This window comes from Hippoglossus stenolepis, chromosome 11 (genome assembly GCF_022539355.2).
Source record: "Hippoglossus stenolepis isolate QCI-W04-F060 chromosome 11, HSTE1.2, whole genome shotgun sequence".
Lineage (NCBI taxonomy): Eukaryota > Metazoa > Chordata > Actinopteri > Pleuronectiformes > Pleuronectidae > Hippoglossus > Hippoglossus stenolepis.
Window position 1 is genome coordinate 9,331,989 of NC_061493.1, and position 22,787 is coordinate 9,354,775.

The following is a 22,787-nucleotide window of genomic DNA, read 5'->3' on the forward strand; positions in this document are numbered from 1 at the left end:
TACGGATATGTGAAAGATTGGGATACGTTTAATTTATTTGTCATGTTTCTTGAATGTTGGCACATGCAGAGGTCGACTTGTGATTTCTTCCTCGCCTTTGATGTCGGTCCTGGCTGCAGAGAGAACAGCGACACCTGCCGGCGTTGTTCAGGAGCGTTTGTTGAACGGGTCCAATCGGCGTTGAACAGGCAGTGAGCAGACAGCCAATAGGAAGGCTCGGCTTCCTGGTGGACTGCTCACCCGTCCAATGGGCGGAGCGGTAGTAGCCGTGTGTCCGTACGGCGATCACACTGGATGGGACAGTACAGCGCTACATGGGGGACGCAGGCGACAGCGGCTGGTACCACCGCTCCGACACCCCGGGGGCTCAGACCCGCGCTCTGGAGACATCTGTAGGGCTTCACGACGCTCCGCCGGCGGGGATCCACCTGATCGAATAACCGAGCCGAGTATGAACACTTCGCATTTGAGGTAACCAGAAGATTTGAGTTCCAGACACTGGGAGATCCACACACACAGGAGAGAGAGAGAGAGAGAGAGAGAGAGAGGGCCATGCACACACACTCAGCCGCTTTGTAATCACCGTCGTCCCTACGTGTGTGTGTGTGTGTGTGTGTGTGTGTGTGTGTGTGTGTGTGTGTGTGTGTGTGTGTGTGTGTGTGTGTGTGTGTGTGTGTGGTGTGTGTGTGTGTGTGTGTGTGTGTGTGTGTGTGTTTTTTCAGTGTCTCCTCCTCCTCCGGGCATGGACTGACCGAATCCCTCTCCGGATGATTTGATGGGGCTGCTCAGAGTCATGATGCCGCCCAAGTTGCAGCTGCTGGCGCTGCTGGCGTTCGCAGTGGCCATGTTCTTCCTGGAGAACCAGATCCAGAAGCTGGAGGAGTCCCGGGGAAAGCTCGGTAAGTGCGTGGCGAACCCCCTATAAGCCTCCCCGCATCCAGACAGGAGCACACCGCAGAGTGTGTCAGATCTCTGGTCACCCCCCCCACCCCCGTTGTTGTGCACTTGGGTCAATAGTAAGCGGCGGTGTGCAGAGAGAAGCAGCTCCTCATCCACCACACATGCCTCATCACGTTGATCAGAGACAATGGCACACACACGGGCATGACATGTGGGAGCTGCGTTTCTGAACTTTGCACGACTGTGGAGAGACTGAGATGTTCCCAGTTATTGAATACCTACAGACAGCATCTGCCTCTCAGCCTGAGCTGTGCAAAGCAGTGTGAGATTGAGGAGGTGCTGCTGCCTTCAGTCTGTGTGGGAGTGTTACTGTAGTGTGTGTGTGTGTGTGATTTATTTTCAGACAGAAACAAAGGATTTTCTGGATGAAATACAGGTTAATGTAAACCGGCGGTTTCTAAAGATCAGTGTGATCTCATCAGATGTCTTGGTTTCTCATAGATAGATGGATAGATACTTTTTTGATCTTGAGGAAAATTTAGGAATCAAAATCTCCAGCTGAGATTGAGGAATATTTTGCATTTTTACTTAAATGTCTTGAACCATTAACTGAACCACCTAACAGGTTCAGCTTGCAAATGAAATGAGCTAATGTAGAAATGTATAAGATTAAGTGGGGCAGGGTCAGGGTGGAGATTCTTGAGTGGGACTGTCGGTGGAGAATACATTGCAGTAGAAAGCACCTTTTTTTGTTGTTGCTCAGAGTCATTTTTAGTGGTATCCTCTATCCTGCGGGATGGGGACACCATGCTGCTGCAAATCCCCATCTGCCCCTTTCCCAAACTCTTTCCTCTGGGTGAAACGTGGCCGACGCTGTGTGTTCAAATATCGTTGCTGAGCTCCCATCAGGGGCTCAGTCCCAATAAAGATCTGGGACATTGCAGGATTATCTCCCCGGTGCCTCCACCACGGTGGGGATTTTTTTTAAGGAACAGCAAAGTGAAGCCGGGCACCCTGAGGGTGCAGCCCCTGCACCGCAGGGGTTCACACACCACCCCCTGTTTGATTTTATGAGAGTGAGAGACTGGCACTAAAGAGAGGACAGCTGATAGACTCTGTGCACAGCCGATAGTTTGACATGGTAAAACAGGAAAAGCACAGGTGGTGATTAATAACATGAACAATGGCTGCAGTAAATTCCATTTAGGTGAAGCAGTCCCAGGGTCCTGCTGTTATGTGCACTGGTCCGCTCACATGGTTTACAGGGACACAGAAATCATCAGTGCAGAAAATGACTTGGGAACTATTTTGATAATCAAGTAATTGTTCTTGTAAATATATTTGCTTCTTATCTTCCCCTTCCATGATAGTAAATATTTGAAAACATATTCTGGGACTGTTGGTTGCACCAGAAAATGAATTTAAATGCCAGCCTTACTTGCTAAATTTGTATTTTTTACTCTTTTTTGACATTGTGTGGACAAATTGAATAATTATTGGTTTAAAACCATCAATCCTGTGGCTTGTAGATAGGCGATCAATAGACGGGCTTTGTCAGATGACTCAGACATGAGGCTGTGTTGTGTCCAGAGCAGTTTGTGAATTAAATGATGAACAGTCGTCTTAATTGAATAAAGTTTCCCTGCTGAGTTCTCATGTGTTGGAACAGGAGTCCTGTATAGATGGCTATATTGGCCTGTGACAGGGTTTACTGCTGCTGTAAAGGGCTATACTTTACACTCAGTGAAAACCCAAACTGTGCGCGCGCGCGCACACACACACACACACACACACACACACACACACACACACACACACCCACCCACACCCACAAAGAAAGAGAACCTGAGAGGCCTTTCCCCCGACTGCCCACCACCACGAGAATCTGTTGACTTGGCAGAAAGCGCCGTGATGGATGGATGACCGGGCTGAGCAGACGTCTGTATACTGGAGCTCTGAATTATGTGCTGCATAGCCAAATAGTTGTGACTGAGGCTTTCACGGGCACGATGCTGACAGACCGCCGCAGGGCTGGTCACATTACCAGGTATACGCCTGCTGCAGGTCCATCTGTGCCACAATAAACAATCAGCGTGACGACCACAGATGGTGTCCACCATCCAAATCGAGATATCAAGAATAACTCTGATGTGATAATTAGGAGAACCACTTATAGGAGATGCAGTGTGATGCGTCACTTTCCTCTATCATGTTTTCACATGTTCCCAATTAACTTCATGTGAGCTGAAAGGACCAGGGCGGCACCGTCTCCTCACAGTGTGGGATCTCTATTGCCCGACACACAGGTTGAATTATTTCCCCCCATTAGGCACCTCCCACAGTGCAGACAAGCTGTGATTTGCTTCCAAGCTAATCGTCATCCCAAGGTTTCACTGAGAAGTCTCCTGCATTACAATCATGCAGCGATGCAGCTGTGTGTCCTACTGGGGGCCTAATCCATTATTCTGACAGTATTTCTCTCCGGCTGCTCACTGGCACTGCTGCCGGCTGGGTCAACAGTAATGTAGTCTGCGGAGGGACGGGAGGATGGATAGATGGATGGAAATGAAGTTCCGTTAATAAAGAGCCAGGAACGGGGGATTCAAGGCCACTTTTCCTGTCAGAGCTGCCATTAACTCTCCCTCTTGCTCAGTTCTGATAATTTCAGACCCTCACCTTGAAGAATCTCATGCTACTTTATAATAAAGTCAGAGAATTGACATTCCAGCATATTGCTTCACTGACATCGAACATGAGACAATCGCCTGTATTAGAGCAGCAGCAGCAATTAGATCTTCTTAACCAGTCGAGAAAATCTGATCTGTTGGTTAAATGTGAAGTCACCACAGATGTTAAAACAGGACTGGACAGTTGAAAACAGCGATCATATCAAAGTAAAAGCCTGTCTCTTTCAATTTGTACAAAAAAGATCAACATCATGTAAAATATCTGTGTTTTCTTTGTGTGCAGATTCATTTGACACTGATTCTTTTTTTATGTACAAAGCTTATGGACTCAGACAAAAATGTCCCTTCTCCAAAACTGCTATAAAGCACCATATAAATCATATTTTTCACTTTCAATCATCAGTTCTGGTCTCAATAACCCTTTTAAATGACAGTTTTTGTAACATAATTCCGTTAAAATGTTATAAATCCCTCGAGAAGAAGCTCAATAAAACAAGGAAGTGAAAGCTTGAGACAGATGAACAACAAAGATGAACAGATACCAGCACCTTCTCACACTAGTGGATTTTTGTTTCCAGTTTTTTTTTTCCTGCCTGACAGCACATTTATTACACAGCCCAGTGCCTCACTATTTGTATTACACCTGTCCTTGCTACCTGCTTTTATAGATTCAAGCTATGCTGAAATTATTTCCTCAGGGAAAAACCTTACTTTCATTTGAGGTGTCTCAGCTTTTCTGACGCTTTAAAAACCAATGCGAAATAGAGCTTGTACTAATGGAGTAAAAGTAAATTTCCCAATTACTTTTCAGAGAACACTTAATATTTTTTGCCTGGAATCAGGCCGACCAGCGACGAGATTAATCGTGACCATAAAACATTTGATTCGGAACAAAAATGTAATATTGGAAAACGGGAAAAAAAGGTTAAAAACTCGACAATTATATTAAGAGTGAAGGAACTGCGACTTCCCATACACCATTGCAAATGATCCCTTTCCAATGCCTCCCTAGTGATTTTCACCTTCTCGGTTGTTTGACTTTTTGGATTGTGGGTAGTGGAGTATTTCTCCCTGACATCGCAAATGAAACGTGTGTTTATCATATGGACTTGTGGCTTCCACAGGAGCAGTAACACTGTTTCACATTCTCGTAGCTTCTGGTAAGTCTACCCTGGACGGTTAACATATAACATATTATGGCTGATCATCAGAGTCCATATTCAGAAAGTGAATTTTGGAGTGATGGTATATAGAGAGCTGTGTAAATAGACACGTTGCTTATAAAAATGTCACCTCGTGGCCCCTTTGCAACAGGAGAAAATGACCTCTTCACCTTTTCCCCCCCGCCGACCATGTGAGGGCTGCGTGTCGCCCAGCAGGACTCGCATTCAGAGACTTTCCCCCCCTCTCGGCAACATCATCGTCTTTTAATCTCCTGGTAGTTATTCAGGCTGATTAAAGGAATTCAATTTCCATCTGTTGCACGGTGATATTTAGTTCCAGACACATGCTGCCCTGTGATGAGCTCTGAAAGAGAAGAGGAGAGATGCTGTTGAATGCAGAAGAAGGAGGAGATGCGTGTGCTTTGCAGTGTTTGCTGAGCTGACCCAAGGATTCATTTATTACTTCTCCACAGGCCTGCGTTTTTTGAATTTGATTTAAATTGTCATGCCAGACACTCGCAGCCTCTCGTCTGCCAGTCTCGCTGCCGTCAATGGACCTCGGGATCTGGTCCGGAATTTGCTCTTGAAAGGAAATCCATCAGCCATCGCCATGTGTGGACTTTTGCCCACTTTATACCTTGCAGCTTCCCCCGATGCTGCTCAGACCCCCGCTGCACATCTTTCATCCTGTCGCCGATGAGGCCTGAGTTGCAGTTGTGTTTTGAATTTTTACTTTACCGTTGATCCAAGCATCTACCTGGTCTCTTTGGCTGCTTTTAGACATGCAGATCCTCCATATTCTCTCTGGAGGAGGTGCATGTGTGAACGCACCTCCTCCAGAGTCCAAGTCAGAGGCTCCGGATTATCTGCGGACTTTCTCCACCTGGCACCGTACTAGAAAGCCAGGAGAATTCAATGTGTTAAAGTCCACCCCACCCCACCCCACCCCCACCCCCCACCCCCACCCCCGCAGGATTCACAGTGAGTGAGTTTTGGGGTTGATGATGCTTCTAACACATGACAGATGCAAAAATTCAAAAACAAATATCTCCCGGTGAAAAGGCAGTGACACACACAAAGAAGACACAGACGGAGATGTGAAGAGAGCTTGTGGTAATCAGAGCTGACGACGGTGTCGGTGCTGTAAACATGATCACTTGATCTGCTCCACCTCTCGCCTGAATAACATTTTATGCTGCTGTGACGCATCTGTGCAGGAGACCTCCTGCGGTGTTGGAGGGTAGAGTCCGCACCCAATTCTCCGGATTTTAGCTGCAGGTCAAATTTGAAAACAGCTTTTTGAGTCATATATATTTGTCAAGTGAGTGTCAACTGGTGTCTGTGACTGCGGCTGCAGCACCAAATGGTGGCTTTCGTTACAAGGTAATTGGTGACACATTGGAAGCACTCGACTTAACTGAGTCCTATTTCTTTCCAACTGCACATCTCAACCTCCTGGTGTGAAACCGCCAGCGTTTCCTCTTCTCGTTGTAGTTCTCTTTTCCTATCTATTGACACCGTACTCAGATTCACTCTGAACTCTTTGAGCTTCCCCAAGGAACATAAAGGATGCATGAGCCATTTGCTTTCACTCTGCACGTTGGCATCTGCTAATGTAAACAGCCGGTAGCATCTATCGCCTGGACCAGTCCCTCTCTGAAACATGCCATTTGAGTGGCTAATGAAGGGGAGCCCACTGCGGAGATGGGCGTAGGTGTTGGTGAAGGGATTTGTGGTGGGAGGTGGGAAGGCAGAGTGCTAATGGTCATACAGGGCTTTCAGTGTGTTGTTAGAAACAGGCTCTTGATTGGGACTGAGGATTTATGGCCCTGGACACAAACTTTGTCTGACATGTTCCTGCAAAGGTGGCAACTGGAGCCAGCTATGCACATTTGCTGCTGTAGCAGGATGACAGACGGGCTAATCAGGGTGTTATGGAGGGTTTCACACCCTGGATGTAATTGGAGGATGTTCTAGAAGAACATCCGGCTCCAAAACCCCCTCGGCTAATCTCTATAAACAGATTCTGCCTGTGCATTTGCTAAATCTGTAGGCGGGGGTCAAGATTTTGGGGCTGGAAGCTTTCTTGTTTCCATTTCTAGTTGGAGCAGACTTTGGTTGCCCACAGTTAAACAGTCTGTGTGGAGAACACAAGAGGCAAAGCACACTGACCAAAATGCATCTGTTATTGGCTTTTTAATTGATCTGCATTCATATGCAGCTGTTAAATAGCTGTTAATAGATTTTAATAAAATGTCGCCTGGACCTAAAACGCCTTAAACATTGGACTTGGAATAGTCTTGGCCTGGATATTCACTCTCTACACCGTAAGCCCTAAAATATTGTCTGTTGCCCTTAGAGTCTAATTCATCATCAGAGGGTTGCCAATGGGCTCCGAGGTTGCCCCTAAGATGGCAACTCCTCAATATTCCCACCCTAGCTTCACACAGACACACTTTGCCCTCCTCGCTATCTCCTCTCCATCTTCATCTCCTGCCACGTTAGAGAAGTTCGCTCACTCAACTCAAAGAAATGGGCTGCAACGATCACGTGGCACCGAATTCCTGCAGAACCGAGGATATTGACTGAATTGGTGGGGGAGCTCTGGACAGCTCATGATATATTTGCTAAGTGATAAATCACAAGCGGGTAAACAAACTGTCCTGCAGATCCGCTCTGGGTGCTGGGCCTATGTGACTTTTCATACCTGCACTTTAAGAAAGAGATAAATAGTCTTTCATTCTCCGTGCTCCATTTTAATGATCACACAAGCAACACGCTCAAATTTAGACTCTCTGGGGCTCACACGTCGCCATTCCTGCTTAAAGGCTGTGGGTTTTTGACACGTATAGTGCAGTGTGTGGTTTTAAATACGCGACAGCAGGTGTCTTCCCATAGTGCTACCTCTGCTCTGCAGAATTACCCATCTCCTCCCTCTGACAGCGGCTGATAAACCTCTGTCGTGATAATCAGTTAAAATGACAGTACCCTCATCCAGCTCCTTCCGGATCAATTGTTGTAAACAGCTTCTTTATTTGTGTGCACAGTCTCCTTTGTGATATCCAAATCCTTCTTGTGTTCTCACTAACCCCATTGGATGAGCGCCTGAAAGGAGAATATCCGCCGCTGGCTTTTCGGAAATAAGGGGCTAACGAAAGGAGGAGGAAACGTGGGGGGAGGAGGGGGGTGTTAGTGGAGAAGTAAAGAAATGAAAGAGATGATTTAATTTTCCTTGCGACACAGAAATATTTAAAGCCCCGGCTGGTTAAAATCATCTGCTCTTATACAGGAGGGAAAAAACGGGAATGAGGAGAGCACGCCTGCAGCAATTTTACAACCAATTTCATCAGTGCACAGAGGGATAAAGAAAGGAGGAAGAGCGCTGGCCTTCTTCCTCAGCCCCTGGTTCAACTTTGGCTCCTGTTCATCGTAGAGTTGGCTTAAAACTGCCTAGACCTGTAACATGGTGAGCAGCCCGTGCCCTCAGGGATGAACTCTTCACATGGGAATCCTACACTGTTATCAGTCAGGCCTCTACATCTCTTCTATCCATGTCTGTGCTTCTCTCTCTTTATTTCTTTCTATTCTTTGGTTTCTCCCTCTCTTTCCTCGGTGCAATGAATAGTGTGAGCAGCCTTGCCAGATCGCCTGAAATTCAGCCTGTAGTTAATTAGACAGAATACAAATAGGTTCATTGCAAACACCTGTGTGTGTGTGTGCGTGCGTGCATGCACTTCATTAAAGAGGTATCTGGGTTGCTGAATATTCAGCTCCCACGCTCAGACCGTCTCCTGCTGAGTGTGGATCAGTAAATCTGCATCTCTTTCTGTGGCGTTCATGTTTGTTTCCTCAAACGCTTTCTATCGACCTCTGCTCTGTCAGTATTTATCAGGTTTCCCACCGTTCTCCCTCCGGAGACACACAAGGTTTTATACAACTGTTACTCACATACTGTTTATGCAGTAGTCATCCCCAAAACCTGTTAAAAGACTTCAATGGGAAAACAGATGAAATATCCTTTAATATTGCTGTGGCTGTGATGTAGATGCAGCGTATCAAACATATCTTTATCACCACAGAGTCTCTCTCCTCTGGATTATTTGTGGCAAGAGAATAAGAGTCACATTTTTACGAGTAAATCAATTTGAAACTGGTTCGTTCTGACAGCCTCACGTGACCTTACACACAGAGGAATCATCCAAATCCAATATCACGTAGTAAAACTTCATCCATACATCCATTGTACTGCTTATCCTTTGAGGTTTGCTGGGGGGCAGGAGCTAATCCCAGCTGACATTGGGTGAGAGGCAGCATACACCCTGGACTGGACATTATGGGGGGTTTTTGTCCGAACCCGACCCCAGCCCGACGTTGTCACAGATTACAGGCACGTGTAAAAAAAAAAAAGAAAGTAGATAGTCCAGCCCATGTGATCGAACCTGACCCAAGCCCAAATTTCATTTCAATATGTTTGTCCTGCCTGACAAAACATCCAGGCTCAAATCGTTCGTATTCAGGATATTTTGATTTCATTTCAGGGAGGGAAGGGGAGACGTGTCGACCATCTTTATTTATAGTCTGTGGTTCAAACCCAGAACCTTCTTGCTGTAAAAGTACAAACCACTGTACCACCATGCCACGCCATTTTAGCACTTACAGATTTTAAACTGGAAAACTCGGTATCGACTAAGACGATTCTGTATTGAAATTTTGGTATCTGGGGAGTAAAAGTGGGGCCTGTTCATCCTACATAGTACAACGTCCTCGCCGGATAGAGAGCCTGCAGATGACAAATATAATTCAGATGAAAGAGGAGAACAAGGAGATGAAGGAGGCTGATAATCCTGCAGAGATGAGGAGAAGTGATAAGTTGAGCGGAGTGGAGATGCCCCCCCCCCACTTATCATTAAACATATGAATAGCTGTCGTCTGCTCTGTCTAATAGAGTGTGGAGTTTTCCCCGGACTCCCATACATGCATTATTAATTATCTGTTACAGGGCCCAGAGACACAGAGGGAGAGCCTACATCAGATATCTGGGTTGTAACTTGCAACCAGATCTGCACTATTACACAAACATTGTTGTGGGGATGCGATGAGCAGAAGTGAGTCATATTTCCTGGTGGATCCATATGCATTCAGCTACAGTTTCACTTCCCTCTCACAGATTTGATTGCAGCGTTTTCCAGGCTGTGACAGCGACGGACACTTTTCCTGCTCTGGTTTCTCTTCCTCCTTCTTCTTCTGCACGACCAGACTTGTGCAGATATTTCCCCCTTCGTTTGAAGTGCAAAATGCCTCTGAAAAGCTAATTCCCACTGCTTAGTCATTGACAATCTGTGCCAAGATGAGATCTGTTCCAATCAAACGCCTCCCCTCCCCTCCCCTCCCCTCCGCAACCTGCCAGACACGCCTTTACTTAACAAGGCAGGGGAATGATGGGATCTGCCATCTGTGTAAATTGTGCCATAATCTCGTCTGACTGGCTGTTTTTGATGAAGCAGACCGTACGTAGCCCCCTTTTTTTTTTACTCTCTCTGTGTTTCTTCCAGACATTATTGCTCACCTGTCAGACGGCACTCCGCTTTCGATCGCACAAAAGACATATTAGGGGAGAAAGTGGCAGCTTGAACCATGATGATTATCACCTCCATCTACCCCTGATTGTTATCATTAGCACAGAGACATGGCTTGCATTTAGATTTAGATGGGGAATTATAAATGGGCTGCGTGTGGCTGGATCTTATACTGTACTCTAACAGCTTGTGTTTTATCTATAGTTCATGAACTCCTGAAAGCAAAAAGCTGCACCAGCCTCAGCTGTGGCTGACACACTTTCTGTGTCTCTCCTCCAAAAAAAAGATCTTGTGTTAACATCTTGCTTCTCTATATGACGCTCAATGGAGTAATTCTGGTCTCAAGACCCGTACCCCCAACCACTTAACCACTTTAAACTGTCTCTGCTCTGTGTTGCCCTGGTAAGCACTGACAGACAAGTTTTGTCTTCTCCTTATAACTGAGGAATGCTTTGTCGGCATTCTCGGACAAAAACACACTTGTTTTCAACTTGTTTCTCTGTCACGGAGGAAAGAAATGATTTCCAGGCTTGAGGATGTCATTCGCGTTGCGTGGAAATCCAGCTCATGACCTTAGCAACATGCCTTCCCCCCCCTCAGTACTTTCCTCACCTTCCTACCTCCTCTCCGCACCTTATTGTAAAAAACACACCTCCAATGAAAAACTCTTTATGATTTATGGAGCCTAGCAAAGCAGCGCTGCCAAGTTCAGAGCAGGAAATATCACATCGCTGTGCAAACGTTTTATTTATTAGGATCTGCAGCGCAGCCCGACATTTTATTTTCTCTAATTCACCTCACCGGGTGCATCTGTTGATTTGAATTTTAACGGTGGAGCCTTTTGTTGCTCGTGTCTGACTTTGATACAGCACCGTTCCCCATGAGCTTGTCGTCCTTTTATGATAAATTTAAAGGAGAAAACAAAATAGAAGCTATTTACATATTACTGCAGACATTTTTTAATGCTCCTGTTCTGTGCTGTTTGTTGTTAGTCACTTTATTCAGGTGGATTAACACTAGGAGCCCAAAAGGTCCAGTTGACCTGAATAGAAAATTTAATTAATTGGTCTCTTAAAAGGTCTAAGAAACAATTATTTTAATTATTGTTTAATCCATTTTCCTTGATGTATGTTAGTGTCTCAAAATGCTGTGAAAACACTATGATAGGATGTCGTAATGTGATGTCTTCATAATCCAACTACTCCACATGTCTTAATTTTATGACCTTACTCTGGTTAAAGGTAATCAGAAAATGTTGTTTTAAATGGCAGTGTCTAATTCAGTATATTCTCTTAATATAGTTAATATCAGAATATTGGTTTCCATTTAAACATCTCTAATTTCCCAGTTTAAAATATTATTAAACAGAGGAAAGAGAAATGTTCTCAGACGTAAGAAGCTGGAAATGTGTGTTTGGACCCGGTGTCAAAACCTAGTTTTAAGAGCTGTAGTATATTGGAGTCTATTGGGGAAAGTATTGGCACCGGTGCTGATCTTAGTGAGCGGATCTGGTGTTCTGCCACAATGTGATAAATCAACTTTAAATACAGTTTGATGAAGAATAATCTTCTGCACAGATGTCTGACGAGAGATGATTCTGTAGTCTGTGTTTGCAGTGATGAAGTAAATGATTCACTTGATGAGCCTCAGTTGTCAACACTTGAACATATGATTTGACCACAACACAGATCTGTAGACAGAGAAGCACAATGGAAACATCTCAGTATTCTACCATAAGGGAGGAAGCAGATAACTAGTCTGGGTCGTAACAAGACCACTATTATTTCCTTCAGAATGGAGAGTGTCTCAGGGTTCATCTTATCCCAAAGCCAGACAGGATGGTGACTCCTTGCACAAATCGTAAAACATCTAATCTAATCCTTTTCACTTATTAATGTTTCTCAAACACAGTATTAAAGGTATTAAAATATGTATTAGCTGCTTATTCCCTGACACAGTTTCCTCGACAATGTCTTTATGAAATTCAGTCTTTCCACTAGTTGCATTAGTATTTTTCCCACAACATTCCCAGGCCTCTCTTATGACTCACATAGAAATGATCCAAGTGAGCTCCAGACAGAATGATGTAACAACATTAAATGTGCACTGGTAGTGGTATCAAATGTGTACTCTGTGTTGGCAGACATCTTGAATGGAGGTATGGAAATAAGCATCAGGAGAGAAAAAGTTGGATTGGTGCTTAGCTATAAATATTAAAAAGTGTTAAAGAGGCTAGGTGGTGTTATTCTGGCATTTAGGATACATGTTAATAATGATTAATGATAATAATGAAGCTGCTGTGTATTGCCAGATGTGTCAGAGTCAAAGTTAAATATTTAGTTTAAAACTTTTACCCCAGACCCCAGGTTAACACTGCCTTGCTCCAGCTCTTCTAAACAGTCCTCATCACTTCCCATCTGAACTCAGACCTGTCTGGTCCTCGTCCCCCTCTTCTTCTTCTTCTTCCTCTCCCTCCACTCCCCCACCCTCTCCCCTCTCTCTCCCAGCTGTACTGGTGATTGAATGAGACCTTTCATTGAGCGTCAATGTCACACTTGTGTGTCAAAGCCAGTGGGGAAAAAATGCCTCAGCTTTAGCCATGACTCCTCCTTTCCAAAAATGACTCACCTCAACAATTGCACTTTGGATCAAATCAAATGTGTTTCCATCTTCCTCTTGAACAAGTGTGAATGGGAAATACTGCATGCAGCTGGGAAGTGCATGAATGTCTAGTGAAAGGTTTAAGGAGAGTTGCCTTGTATCTGGAGGTGTATGTCTGTTCTTTTACACTGAGCTTGTTTGAAAGCTCCGAGAAGGTTTTTAAATGTACCAGACACCTTCAGAATCACATCATGAAAGCGCTCTCGTTTATCTGTCTCCTTCCTCAGTTCTCTGCAGCTGCCAGCAGCGCTTAAAAGATTCCTCGCACAGGATGTTTCCTATTCCTTGTCATCGCCTAAATGACAATGTTAATGCAAGTTCTGCTCTGTGAAGTCTGGCCCAAAACTTCCCGTCAGCCTGACTTTCATCCGTTTCCTCCGATGATCCACTCTCAGATAAACGAATCCAAAGACTGAATTACAATAATTAGAAATATGATGGTGTACAGTCCGTACAAATGTTCGGTTAGTGCTGCAGTGGTCACATAACTGTCCCCCTCGGAAACTTGGCACAGCAAAACAGCGAGCGTCCAAGACTATATAGAGAGAAGAGGCAGAAGCAGCAGACAAACTCGATTTTCATACAGCAACAACCTAGATCTCCTCCCTGTCATCCTTCATTGATTTTGCAATCCAGTGGCATCCAAGCAGAACCATACAAGCCGTACACCTCAGTCTGCCACTGATAGCCAATCTCTATCACCCACCTAGGCCAAGGCTTTGGTTCGAGGGGCTAGCCCTCTCAGGGGAAGCCGAGAGAAAGGCGAGAGCTCCTACTGGCGGATCGGAGCAATGATGGATTTATGAGCTGCTTGGAGAACGGATCATCCCCCCCCCCCTCGCTTTTATTATCCCATCAGATCTGACGTGATGGCAATAATACACGACGGCCTGTCACATTTTGCAGATCTGGCAGTGAATATGAATGATGATTTCGAATGCTTGCGTCTAATCAGCCGCGAAATTGCTTCAGTAAATATGTTGAACTACCAGTGCTCTGTCTTCCTGCTGTCTCTCACTCTGAATGGAACTCGGAGTAATAGGCTTGTAGTTGTCACAATGTTTAAGACCCGTGTTGGCTTCACGGTTCATAATTAGCTTTTAATGCACAGAGACAGCTAGAGGGGAGAAAACCGACGGAAATGAGGAATGAAAAGAGGCTTGTTGTGTGGCCATAGTAATTCAGGCTTTTGTTCTCTAATTAAATGACCTCATAAGGGAGCGCTAGCTTAAGTTTGTATGTGTGGCGCCCTCTGATATGGAGGTTTGTGCCAAGAGTGTTCAGTGCCGCAATGAATAGGGCGTCCCCTACAAAGCCTAAGAAGCCCTCTCTGTGCCCGCTCGGCCTCCTTGTTGGTTGTTGGAAATTTGGCACATAACACCATGTCTTTAACAAGTGGTTTCTGGGCCCCTTCGCATAGTTCAGGATGTTGTAGTTAAGGACACGGTAGCTCCCGGTCTTTTCTCACTCCCTCCCACCTGTTTGAAAAGAAATTGAAAGACTGGCAGTCTTCTTTGAAAGCTGCTCCGCACTAAAGATTACTTATTGTGTTTATGCCACAGTAAAACAAAAGAAATACATGAGGATGTTTGGTGCTATATAGATGTCAGCGTTTTCAAAAATGAACACACCACTAGAGGAGTATTTTTTATTTTTATACCTTAATATAAGATATAATATTAAAATCACTCAAAGTTGAACCTTATTAATTGAGGTTTAATGGTAGTTCTCCATTTCCAGAACTGGCAGAAAATGTTGTGTTGCTCTAAGACCCTATCGCTCACAGTGAGAAGAACCTGATTGAGGGTCTTTAAGAGCCTGTTCTCAACACACCTGCCACTACATACCAGACCAAAGGCACCCAGTATTTATGGCCTGCATTGTCGCGGGTTGCAGTCTGCTCTTTTCTCTTGTCTGCCACTGTACTCCATCATAAAAATAATCCTGAAAGGACATTTGAGCTGAGGCGATAAAGTTCCAACATAGCAACTGTTATTGCTGTTGTTGTTGGCTAATGCATGCTTCGGATGGACGCGCAAAGGCATGTCTCCATTACAGTTGTCCTGCATGCTGACAGCCTGCGCTTATTACAGCCACATGGCACGTCTCCACTCCATCAGTCCGGAGCAGCAGGCGCGAGCGTGGGGAAGCGGCAGGGCCCTGTCCGTAACCAGATCCAGCTTTGATGACTGGAACATTAACAGCTGCTCAGGAGAGTGTAAGAGAGGGAGGGGGAGAGGGGGGGGGCAATGAGAGTACTTCTGTGAGAGTGTTGTTGTGTGGATGCCCCGTGTTCGCACAAATGAAAGAGAAGGCGGCAGAATCACAGATGACATCTTAATTGGCCTGTGGTGCCAGATGCCAGGCTCTAAATCCAGGCCAGGCTAGGCCAGGCTAGGCCAGGCCAGGCTGAAACAGTGTCTCAGTAGCCTGGCAGGGCTTTCAGCAGGGTTTTAGGAGCCCGCTGGCTTCGCTGAGAGCTCCCACGGGTATTAGGTGCTCTAGTGTTGTGCTGCCTCCCGTCTTCAATCTCTCACACACACACACACACACACACACACACACACACACACACACACACACACACCCTTCTTCCTGCGGAGCGCTCTGAGGCATTGTCAATCTGAGGCAAATTCAGACGAAGAAAAAGCCAGAGGGCGACAAAAGGCTGGGGCGTCTTTGTGTTTGAATCTATTCTTCACACTGAGGTCTGGCGCTCTCTGCAGCTTCACGCAGGGTTTGGATTGAGATGCCCCCCCCAACCACTAACACAGCCCTCCGCCCTCCTCATTTATAGCGTATTGAAGTAAATGCCCCTCTGAGCTATCAAATAACTGTTGCCTTCTAACTACCGACCTCTAACCCCCCCAAGCCTGTCACCTCTCACTCTTCACCTTCTCGCCCCCTTTGACACATGATTCTTTTCCCCCAGAGGAGCAGAAAACCAGGTTAGATTATAAATCATCCCACATAATATCTGGGGGCACAGAGGACGTGAACTCGCCCACTTGATGGTACATTTGATTCAAGACACTCTGTAGTCAGAATAAGGAGAGGCAAAGTAAAGTTTGGGGGCTGATATTAAAGCTGAATCTGATTAGCGAACAAGAGATGTGGTACCGCAGCGTGAAATAGGCTGCTCGCGAGATGATTAACTAATATTCCTGTTTGACATTATTCTTTATCTTGGATGTGAAGCGGGAAAAGAGTTTTAGCTTTCCGCTCTTCAAAAAAGAGATGAAATGTACATCGATTTATAATGAAGTTACAGTCGAGTCTCTCATGGCGGCGTTTCCTCTGACAAGGACGAAATGATAAGATTCAAGGTCTAAGTGGATGAAGGTTTAAGTCTAAGAGTCTTCGTAGCAGGTTTCAAATATGCAGCTGAGTGGTACTGGAACATAGTTATGAGACATGTTAAAGGTGGAGATGGTCGTGCTCTAGCTTTGAAAACCCCTGCGACACCTAAGAATTTAACTTTCTTGCCATCCTTCTTCAGTTTAATATTAGTATGGAATATTTTACAGCAGTTTTTTTATTCCCTTATTCTCCAGGGAGGTCGGAGGTCATATTCAGCACTCCTGGAGCTGGTTGGCACCCAACTCCCTGAAGGACGTTTCAGCTTCCTCTTCTTTATCGCAGCCAACTCTCTTAAAAACCTTTTGCCGTGTGTCCTGAACTCACCCGTATCCGATTTCCTGTTGTCCCCTTCCAGAACGAGCCATCGCAAGACACGAGGTACGAGAGATCGAGCAGCGGCACACGCAGGACAACCTGCGGGAACGGGACTCGTCGGCCTCGTCGCAATCAGCCGTCAATGAAGACGATTTGGTCATCATCTACAACCGCGTGCCCAAGACGGCCAGCACCTCCTTCACCAACATCGCCTACGACCTGTGCGGGAAGAACCACTACCACGTGCTGCACATCAACACGACCAAGAACAACCCGGTCATGTCCATACAGGACCAGGTCAGAGCAATTTCTGGCTCTTACACACTTCTTTTTACAAGATAAAAATGAATTCCCCCTCCATTATAATATATAATTCTCAATTATTTTCACTCTTTGATAAACTGTGTGTATTGAGTTATGATTATTTTCATTTGTTCAGGTACGGTTTGTAAAGAATGTGACTGAATGGAGGGAAATGAAACCGGCCTTCTACCACGGACATGTCTCCTTCCTGGACTTCACCAAGTAAAGACATATTTATTAAACATGTTTATACTTTAAATGGCTTTGTGCAGTTGACTCCATCTTGTGGTCATTTAATGCTCTTCACTTACACGGTGTAATGTTAGGATCAGAGTGCAGGATTATGTTTAACATTGCTGTCACTGAAAGTCAGAATGTTTCAATATTTACAGCCATTTATTAGAATTATTATTAAACCTGTTATCTGTGTGTTGATTGTTTTTTCTCACCCAATCCCGTTGATTTCAGGTTTGGGGTGAAGAGGAAGCCGATCTATATAAACGTGATCCGGGACCCCATTGAAAGGCTGGTGTCCTATTATTACTTCTTACGTTTCGGGGACGACTACCGCCCCGGCCTGAGACGCAGGAAACAAGGAGACAAGAAGGTTAAAACCCATAAATAATCATTTTCTTTGATTGTGTCTTTAAACAATAGTCTGTGCCCATGTGAGCAGTGATACTTGACATTATAAGATCCCTTCTTAAAAAGCTGTCAATGTAACTGATGCGGGACAAAATCTACTGTCTGTTTTATGTCTTCAAATATTGACACAAAGATGGAATTTCTCACTCAAGCACTGAAACTGAAGAAGAGGCTCCCTTGATTTGAATAACACAGAATACTGGAGGCTCATCTTGGCTCCAAGTAAACTTTGGAATACTTAGTTTCTACAAAACAAGGACTGTAGATCTTGTTCACCATCTCATCAAAGATAGATAGAAGAGTCCAGAAAGAGAGTCTCTTAATATGAACATTATCCCAGCAAGCAAAACCCTTATCAGTGTTCACAAAGGAAGCCCCGACTATTTTATTCAGGCAGCCTTGAATCTTTGAACCTTTAATTCATTCTGCAATTTAATGTTTTCTTCAAATGCTCATGCACTGCCTTTTCCTTTCAGACATTTGATGAATGTGTATCGGCCGGCGGCTCAGACTGTGCCCCCGAGAAGCTCTGGCTCCAGATTCCTTTTTTCTGCGGTCACTACTCTGAATGCTGGTGCGTACTGAAACACCTCACACTCATTCACATTCACACAGCGTGTTGAACAGGCACATTACAACCAGGCACATCACATTTCTTTTATTGAAATTTGAATAAAAGAAGGAAACCTTGATCCATCTTCACTCAGGTTTCCTCCTATGTTTAAAGGATTAGTCTTGTGATATTTCAACCAAAACCAACAATGAATAGATCCTAGTAATTTCTATGTAACCAAGGCCTGATGTCCAGTAACTTATATCTCCGTGCCAACAGCTCACTAAACTAAAAAGAAATGTACACTATGAACCACATTGTTGCGCTGGCTGACTTAGTGCATGAGTCAAGGATTCACTTGTTAATTTTCACATAGTTTTCTTGTAATATTTCCATTTTGAGTTGTACCTTTTTAGATTTTATAATAATAAAAGTAAAGTAATCATACATGGATGAATATGTCTTTATTGACTAGGTTATTTCAGCCCTTTTTCTGGTCAGTAAACAGGCTCATTTACTCAGTTGAGCTGTAAAACAGGAATCTCATGTTTAGTTACATATCGTAGAAGTGTCAATGGATTTGTCCTGCTTGTGACTTGGACTGAGCAATACAACAATAATAATTATCGCCATATATTTGTTATTATATTTTATTTGACAATTATCAATATTGACTGATAAGAATTTTTGTATCTTTTTAGTTTGACCACATTGCCCAGCCCTACTTGTGACATGTGTAGAATAAAAGTTGTTCTATATTTTCAAACTTAACAATGGAAGCAGAATAAAAGTTATAATGGAACTTGAATTTATATTTCCATGACATTTTAAAGTTTACATTTTAAGTCTAAATTAATAGTGAGCAATGGGTTTAGTACCACAAGTTGGTTGCATTGGAATAACACATTGGTTTTGGTCTTTCAATGGGATTGTTGACAATAACCTATAGATAAAATATATATATTATCACAAATAGTATTATCATATATAGTATCATCATTTCCTGCCTTCAGGCAGTTAAAACAGGAGGAATTCTGTATTAGTTTAGTTTCACAGTGTGCCACGTTAAATCTCGTACTCCTCTTCTATCCCTTCTGCTTCACATCCTCTCAAGGTCTCTGATATCTCTTGGCCATGATCTGTTCTCTCTACATGATGATCTGTATCAATCTCTCACTCTCTGCCTTTACTCATCCCTCTCACCCTCCTTCACGTCTCCTCGACTCTGCCCTCCGTCTTTTAACCAGCCGCCCTTTTGAAGCAGGGGACTGACAGATAGTACTGAGTGTAAAGCAGCAGCGGACGTACCTTGAAAACATTAAATAAATACTGAAGACACTGGATGAAGGTGCTGCCAGTCTCCTAATGCTTTGCCAAAAACTTTACTTTATAGGTTTACATAATCCCCTTCCTCCCTTATTTTCTGATCATGACAACACCTGCCACCTCCTTTCCATTGTTTTCTTTCCCATATCACCCTGCCGTTCTGCTCGGTCCTCTGCTCTGCTCTGTTTCTCCTGGACACAGTTCACAACGCACATCTAACTCAACCTTTCTGTTTTTGTTCCTTTCAGCTCCTTTGCTACTCCTCTGCTCCTCTCTAGAGCCATTCCTTCCCTCCATTTCTGCTCTTTCAAAGTGCTGTAAGCAGAATACCAAGAAAGATAACGGCTTACAACGTCCATTGTCTCTTTGCAGGAACGTGGGCAGCCAGTGGGCTCTGGAGCAGGCGAAATACAACCTGGTGAACGAGTACATGCTGGTCGGCGTGACGGAGGAGCTGGAGGACTTTGTCATGATGCTGGAGGCTGCGCTGCCACGCTTCTTCAGAGGAGCCACTGACCTGTACAAAACAGGTGCCATGTCCGCTAAATGGATATAAACTAGTTTGTTGTTGCCCTGTTTATTCTGCTTCCCCTCAGCAATATTGTATACGCTGCAAGGCAACATAATGACTCACTCACTTGGAAAGCGTGCGTGCGTGCGTGCGTGCGTGTGTGTGTTAATTGCTCCACTGAGGATTGAATTGTGATCAATACACAGTCATCCCTCTGTCTGATTAGGATACAGATTAGTCACAGCGAGTGCAGCCGGGATGAATAATGGATGGAAAAGAAGAATTAAATCCTGACTGTAATATACGCAGATGTACTATGACTCAACTACAAGATTCGTAATCTTTAGCAGCAGATGAGCTCAAAGACTGAAATTAATCTGGTGTTTTTTTAATGAATTTGATAACTGAATTTCAGAAGTCAAGTCTGCTCTTTCTTAACCCCTCCAAAAAACAAGAGGAAAAAGAAATTAGAACTCTAATCTTCGTAGTCGGACTTGTACCTTTGCAGGGGCATAGTTGATGTTTACGATTACTTATTTATTAGCAGGGAAGTCAGGTTGCTGAGTGTTCTCTCACTGCAAGTTTTAAGAGATGCTCTTGCCTTTTAATTTGAAGATAAATCGGAAGAGACATAAATACACTGTGGACCCCATCAGACAGGATTTATGTAGTGGATTTTATTCCACTACATACATGAGTGGATATCTGTAATTTCTACTCTTCTATATATAATTCTATGTTTTTACATTGCACTGTATGACATGTTCACATTGATTACTTTCATATTCTTAAAAGTAAACTAACGACGGGGGAATTTATGATCCAATCAGAGAGGGCAGGTAACATTAGACCCCGCCTCCTGCAGCACCAGCAGCATCACTGGTGAAAAAAGACATAAAATGGAGACTCAATTATTAAATAAAATTACAATACAAGTGTTTTCAGTAACATCCCCTGCAGCATTTTTTTTATTAATGTGACAGTCTGTATTATTCTATTAAACCGAGTATACAGTAGGCACAGTGAATGGTATAGTCGTCTGTTGCATTAGGAAATAAGCTGCTCTCAGCAAGTTCTTTACTTTCAGTATATTTAAAAGCAAGTACTTACTTACTGTAACTCAAGTAGGTAAGTTATTGTGGTATTCGTACTTTTACTTATTAACATGTGGTTAGTTTTTTTTATGATGCTACAATGACAGGTCCTTGTTGTTGATTTATATCAGGTTAACCTAATAACTTCAATAATTTATTGATCAGGTCTGTAAAGAATCAATCAATTTCAAGGTATGCTGTGAAAAGTGTCAATGGCATTTTTAACAATATATAATATTGCAATGCAATTATAATATCCTCAGTAATTTTAAACCTTTTTGATCATATGTGCTTATACATGTTACCGGAAACCTTTAATCTCCCTCTCTCCACATCACAGGAAAGAAATCCCACCTGAGGAAGACCAGCGAAAAGAAGGCGCCCACGAGGGAGTCCATCGCCAAGCTGCAGCAGTCGGCCATCTGGAAGATGGAGAACGAGTTCTATGAGTTTGCACTGGAGCAGTTCCAGTTTGTCCGGGCACATGCTGTCAGAGAAAAGGACGGGGAACTCTACCTGCTGGCACAAAACTTCTTCTATGAGAAAATCTACCCCAAAAACTAAGAGACATACGTCAAACAGAGGATCTAAGGAGAAGGACGGATTCTTTGTGCAGACTCAGATGTTCAGTCTGGGACTAAAGAGAAGAAGGAAAGTGAGAGTGAGTGTAACAGACTACTGATGAGTAATGTGGCTGGTTTGTGTGTGACTGAGCTGCAGGAACAGGCTGCCTGTGACGCAGCGATCGGACAGCTCTGTTTTTTCACATCTGTGCCAGCAAACTGGATGAAGAGCTCGCGTCTCGTCAGCAGGTGGTGTTCCCAGAATCCCGCGGGCCTCCAATCCCTTTCACTTCCATGTCAAAGGTCATCCAAGCAGAGGGGCCTCTGCTGGCACGTGGTCATGGGGGACGTTTTCGCGCTCAGCTGATCGGATGTCGACTATGTTTGGCTTCACCACTCTGATCCTGACGAACATTTTCATTGGCTCTGTTGTGTTTAGTTGTATTTTAACACTTTACTATGGTCGTCTTTTGTATGTAAAGACATTTTTCAAGGTGAAACTTCATCGTCATGCCTCACCACCACCACCACTACTAACTTAAAGAGATTTTCAGTGTAAGAAACTGACTACTGTGCTGTATTATTGGACTTGAATGAGACATTTTGAGGTTTTTATGAAATAAAAATCCTGTGACCATGGACTACTCATTGAGGCAAGTGTGTGTTTTGTTAGATGACTCTTGTTGTGTTGTCAATATTTGCCCAGAGCCTTTTCCTGGGCTACGTGGAAGCTTTTCTCTTAATATTATTGACGTGTGTAAGAACACAAAGTTGAAGATGCTGCTGCTGTAAATATTTACTACAGTTTAATTTCCAAGTTGATTGCTCACACTACTATATTTTAACCTTTTTTTTCTTACTTCAAACACCTTATTCGAGGTAACATTTGGCGTATTATCAGTTTGTAAATATCTCTCAGCTCCTTCGTTTCACTTTTTGTTTGCATTTCATTCAGTTTTTTCCTTTTATTGTAAAACCAGACAAACATGGTTGTCCACCAATATAATTCTATGCTGCTTTAAGGATTAGTTATTATGGAAAATATGTTTATTTACTTTCTTGCCGAGAGTGCGATGCAAAGTTCTCATATTAGTCTTTTGAGTATAACGTTATAAGCATTAACTCTTTAG

General features: G+C 43.9%; 1 protein-coding gene across 1 annotated transcript; it reads left to right on the forward strand.

Moving 5' to 3' along the window:
* Positions 1–256: 256 nt before the first annotated feature.
* On the forward strand, positions 257–22,305 carry hs2st1a (heparan sulfate 2-O-sulfotransferase 1a). The gene is made up of 8 exons (XM_035171263.1): positions 257–471; positions 723–899; positions 16,703–16,959; positions 17,102–17,187; positions 17,434–17,572; positions 18,087–18,184; positions 19,862–20,019; positions 21,435–22,305. The coding sequence occupies exons 2-8, from the start codon at positions 776–778 to the stop codon at positions 21,656–21,658; spliced, it is 1,086 nt and encodes a 361-aa protein (XP_035027154.1). The 5' UTR covers positions 257–471; positions 723–775; the 3' UTR covers positions 21,659–22,305.
* Positions 22,306–22,787: the final 482 nt, after the last annotated feature.

Excerpts from the sequence above, each read along its gene's own strand:
- hs2st1a (XM_035171263.1), top strand. The coding sequence starts at position 776 with ATGGGGCTGCTCAGAGTCATGATGCCGCCCAAGTTGCAGCTGCTGGCG. Across the intron at positions 17,188-17,433 it reads TCCTTCCTGGACTTCACCAA|GTTTGGGGTGAAGAGGAAGC; the intron begins GTAAAGACATAT and ends CGTTGATTTCAG. Across the intron at positions 20,020-21,434 it reads CACTGACCTGTACAAAACAG|GAAAGAAATCCCACCTGAGG; the intron begins GTGCCATGTCCG and ends TCCACATCACAG.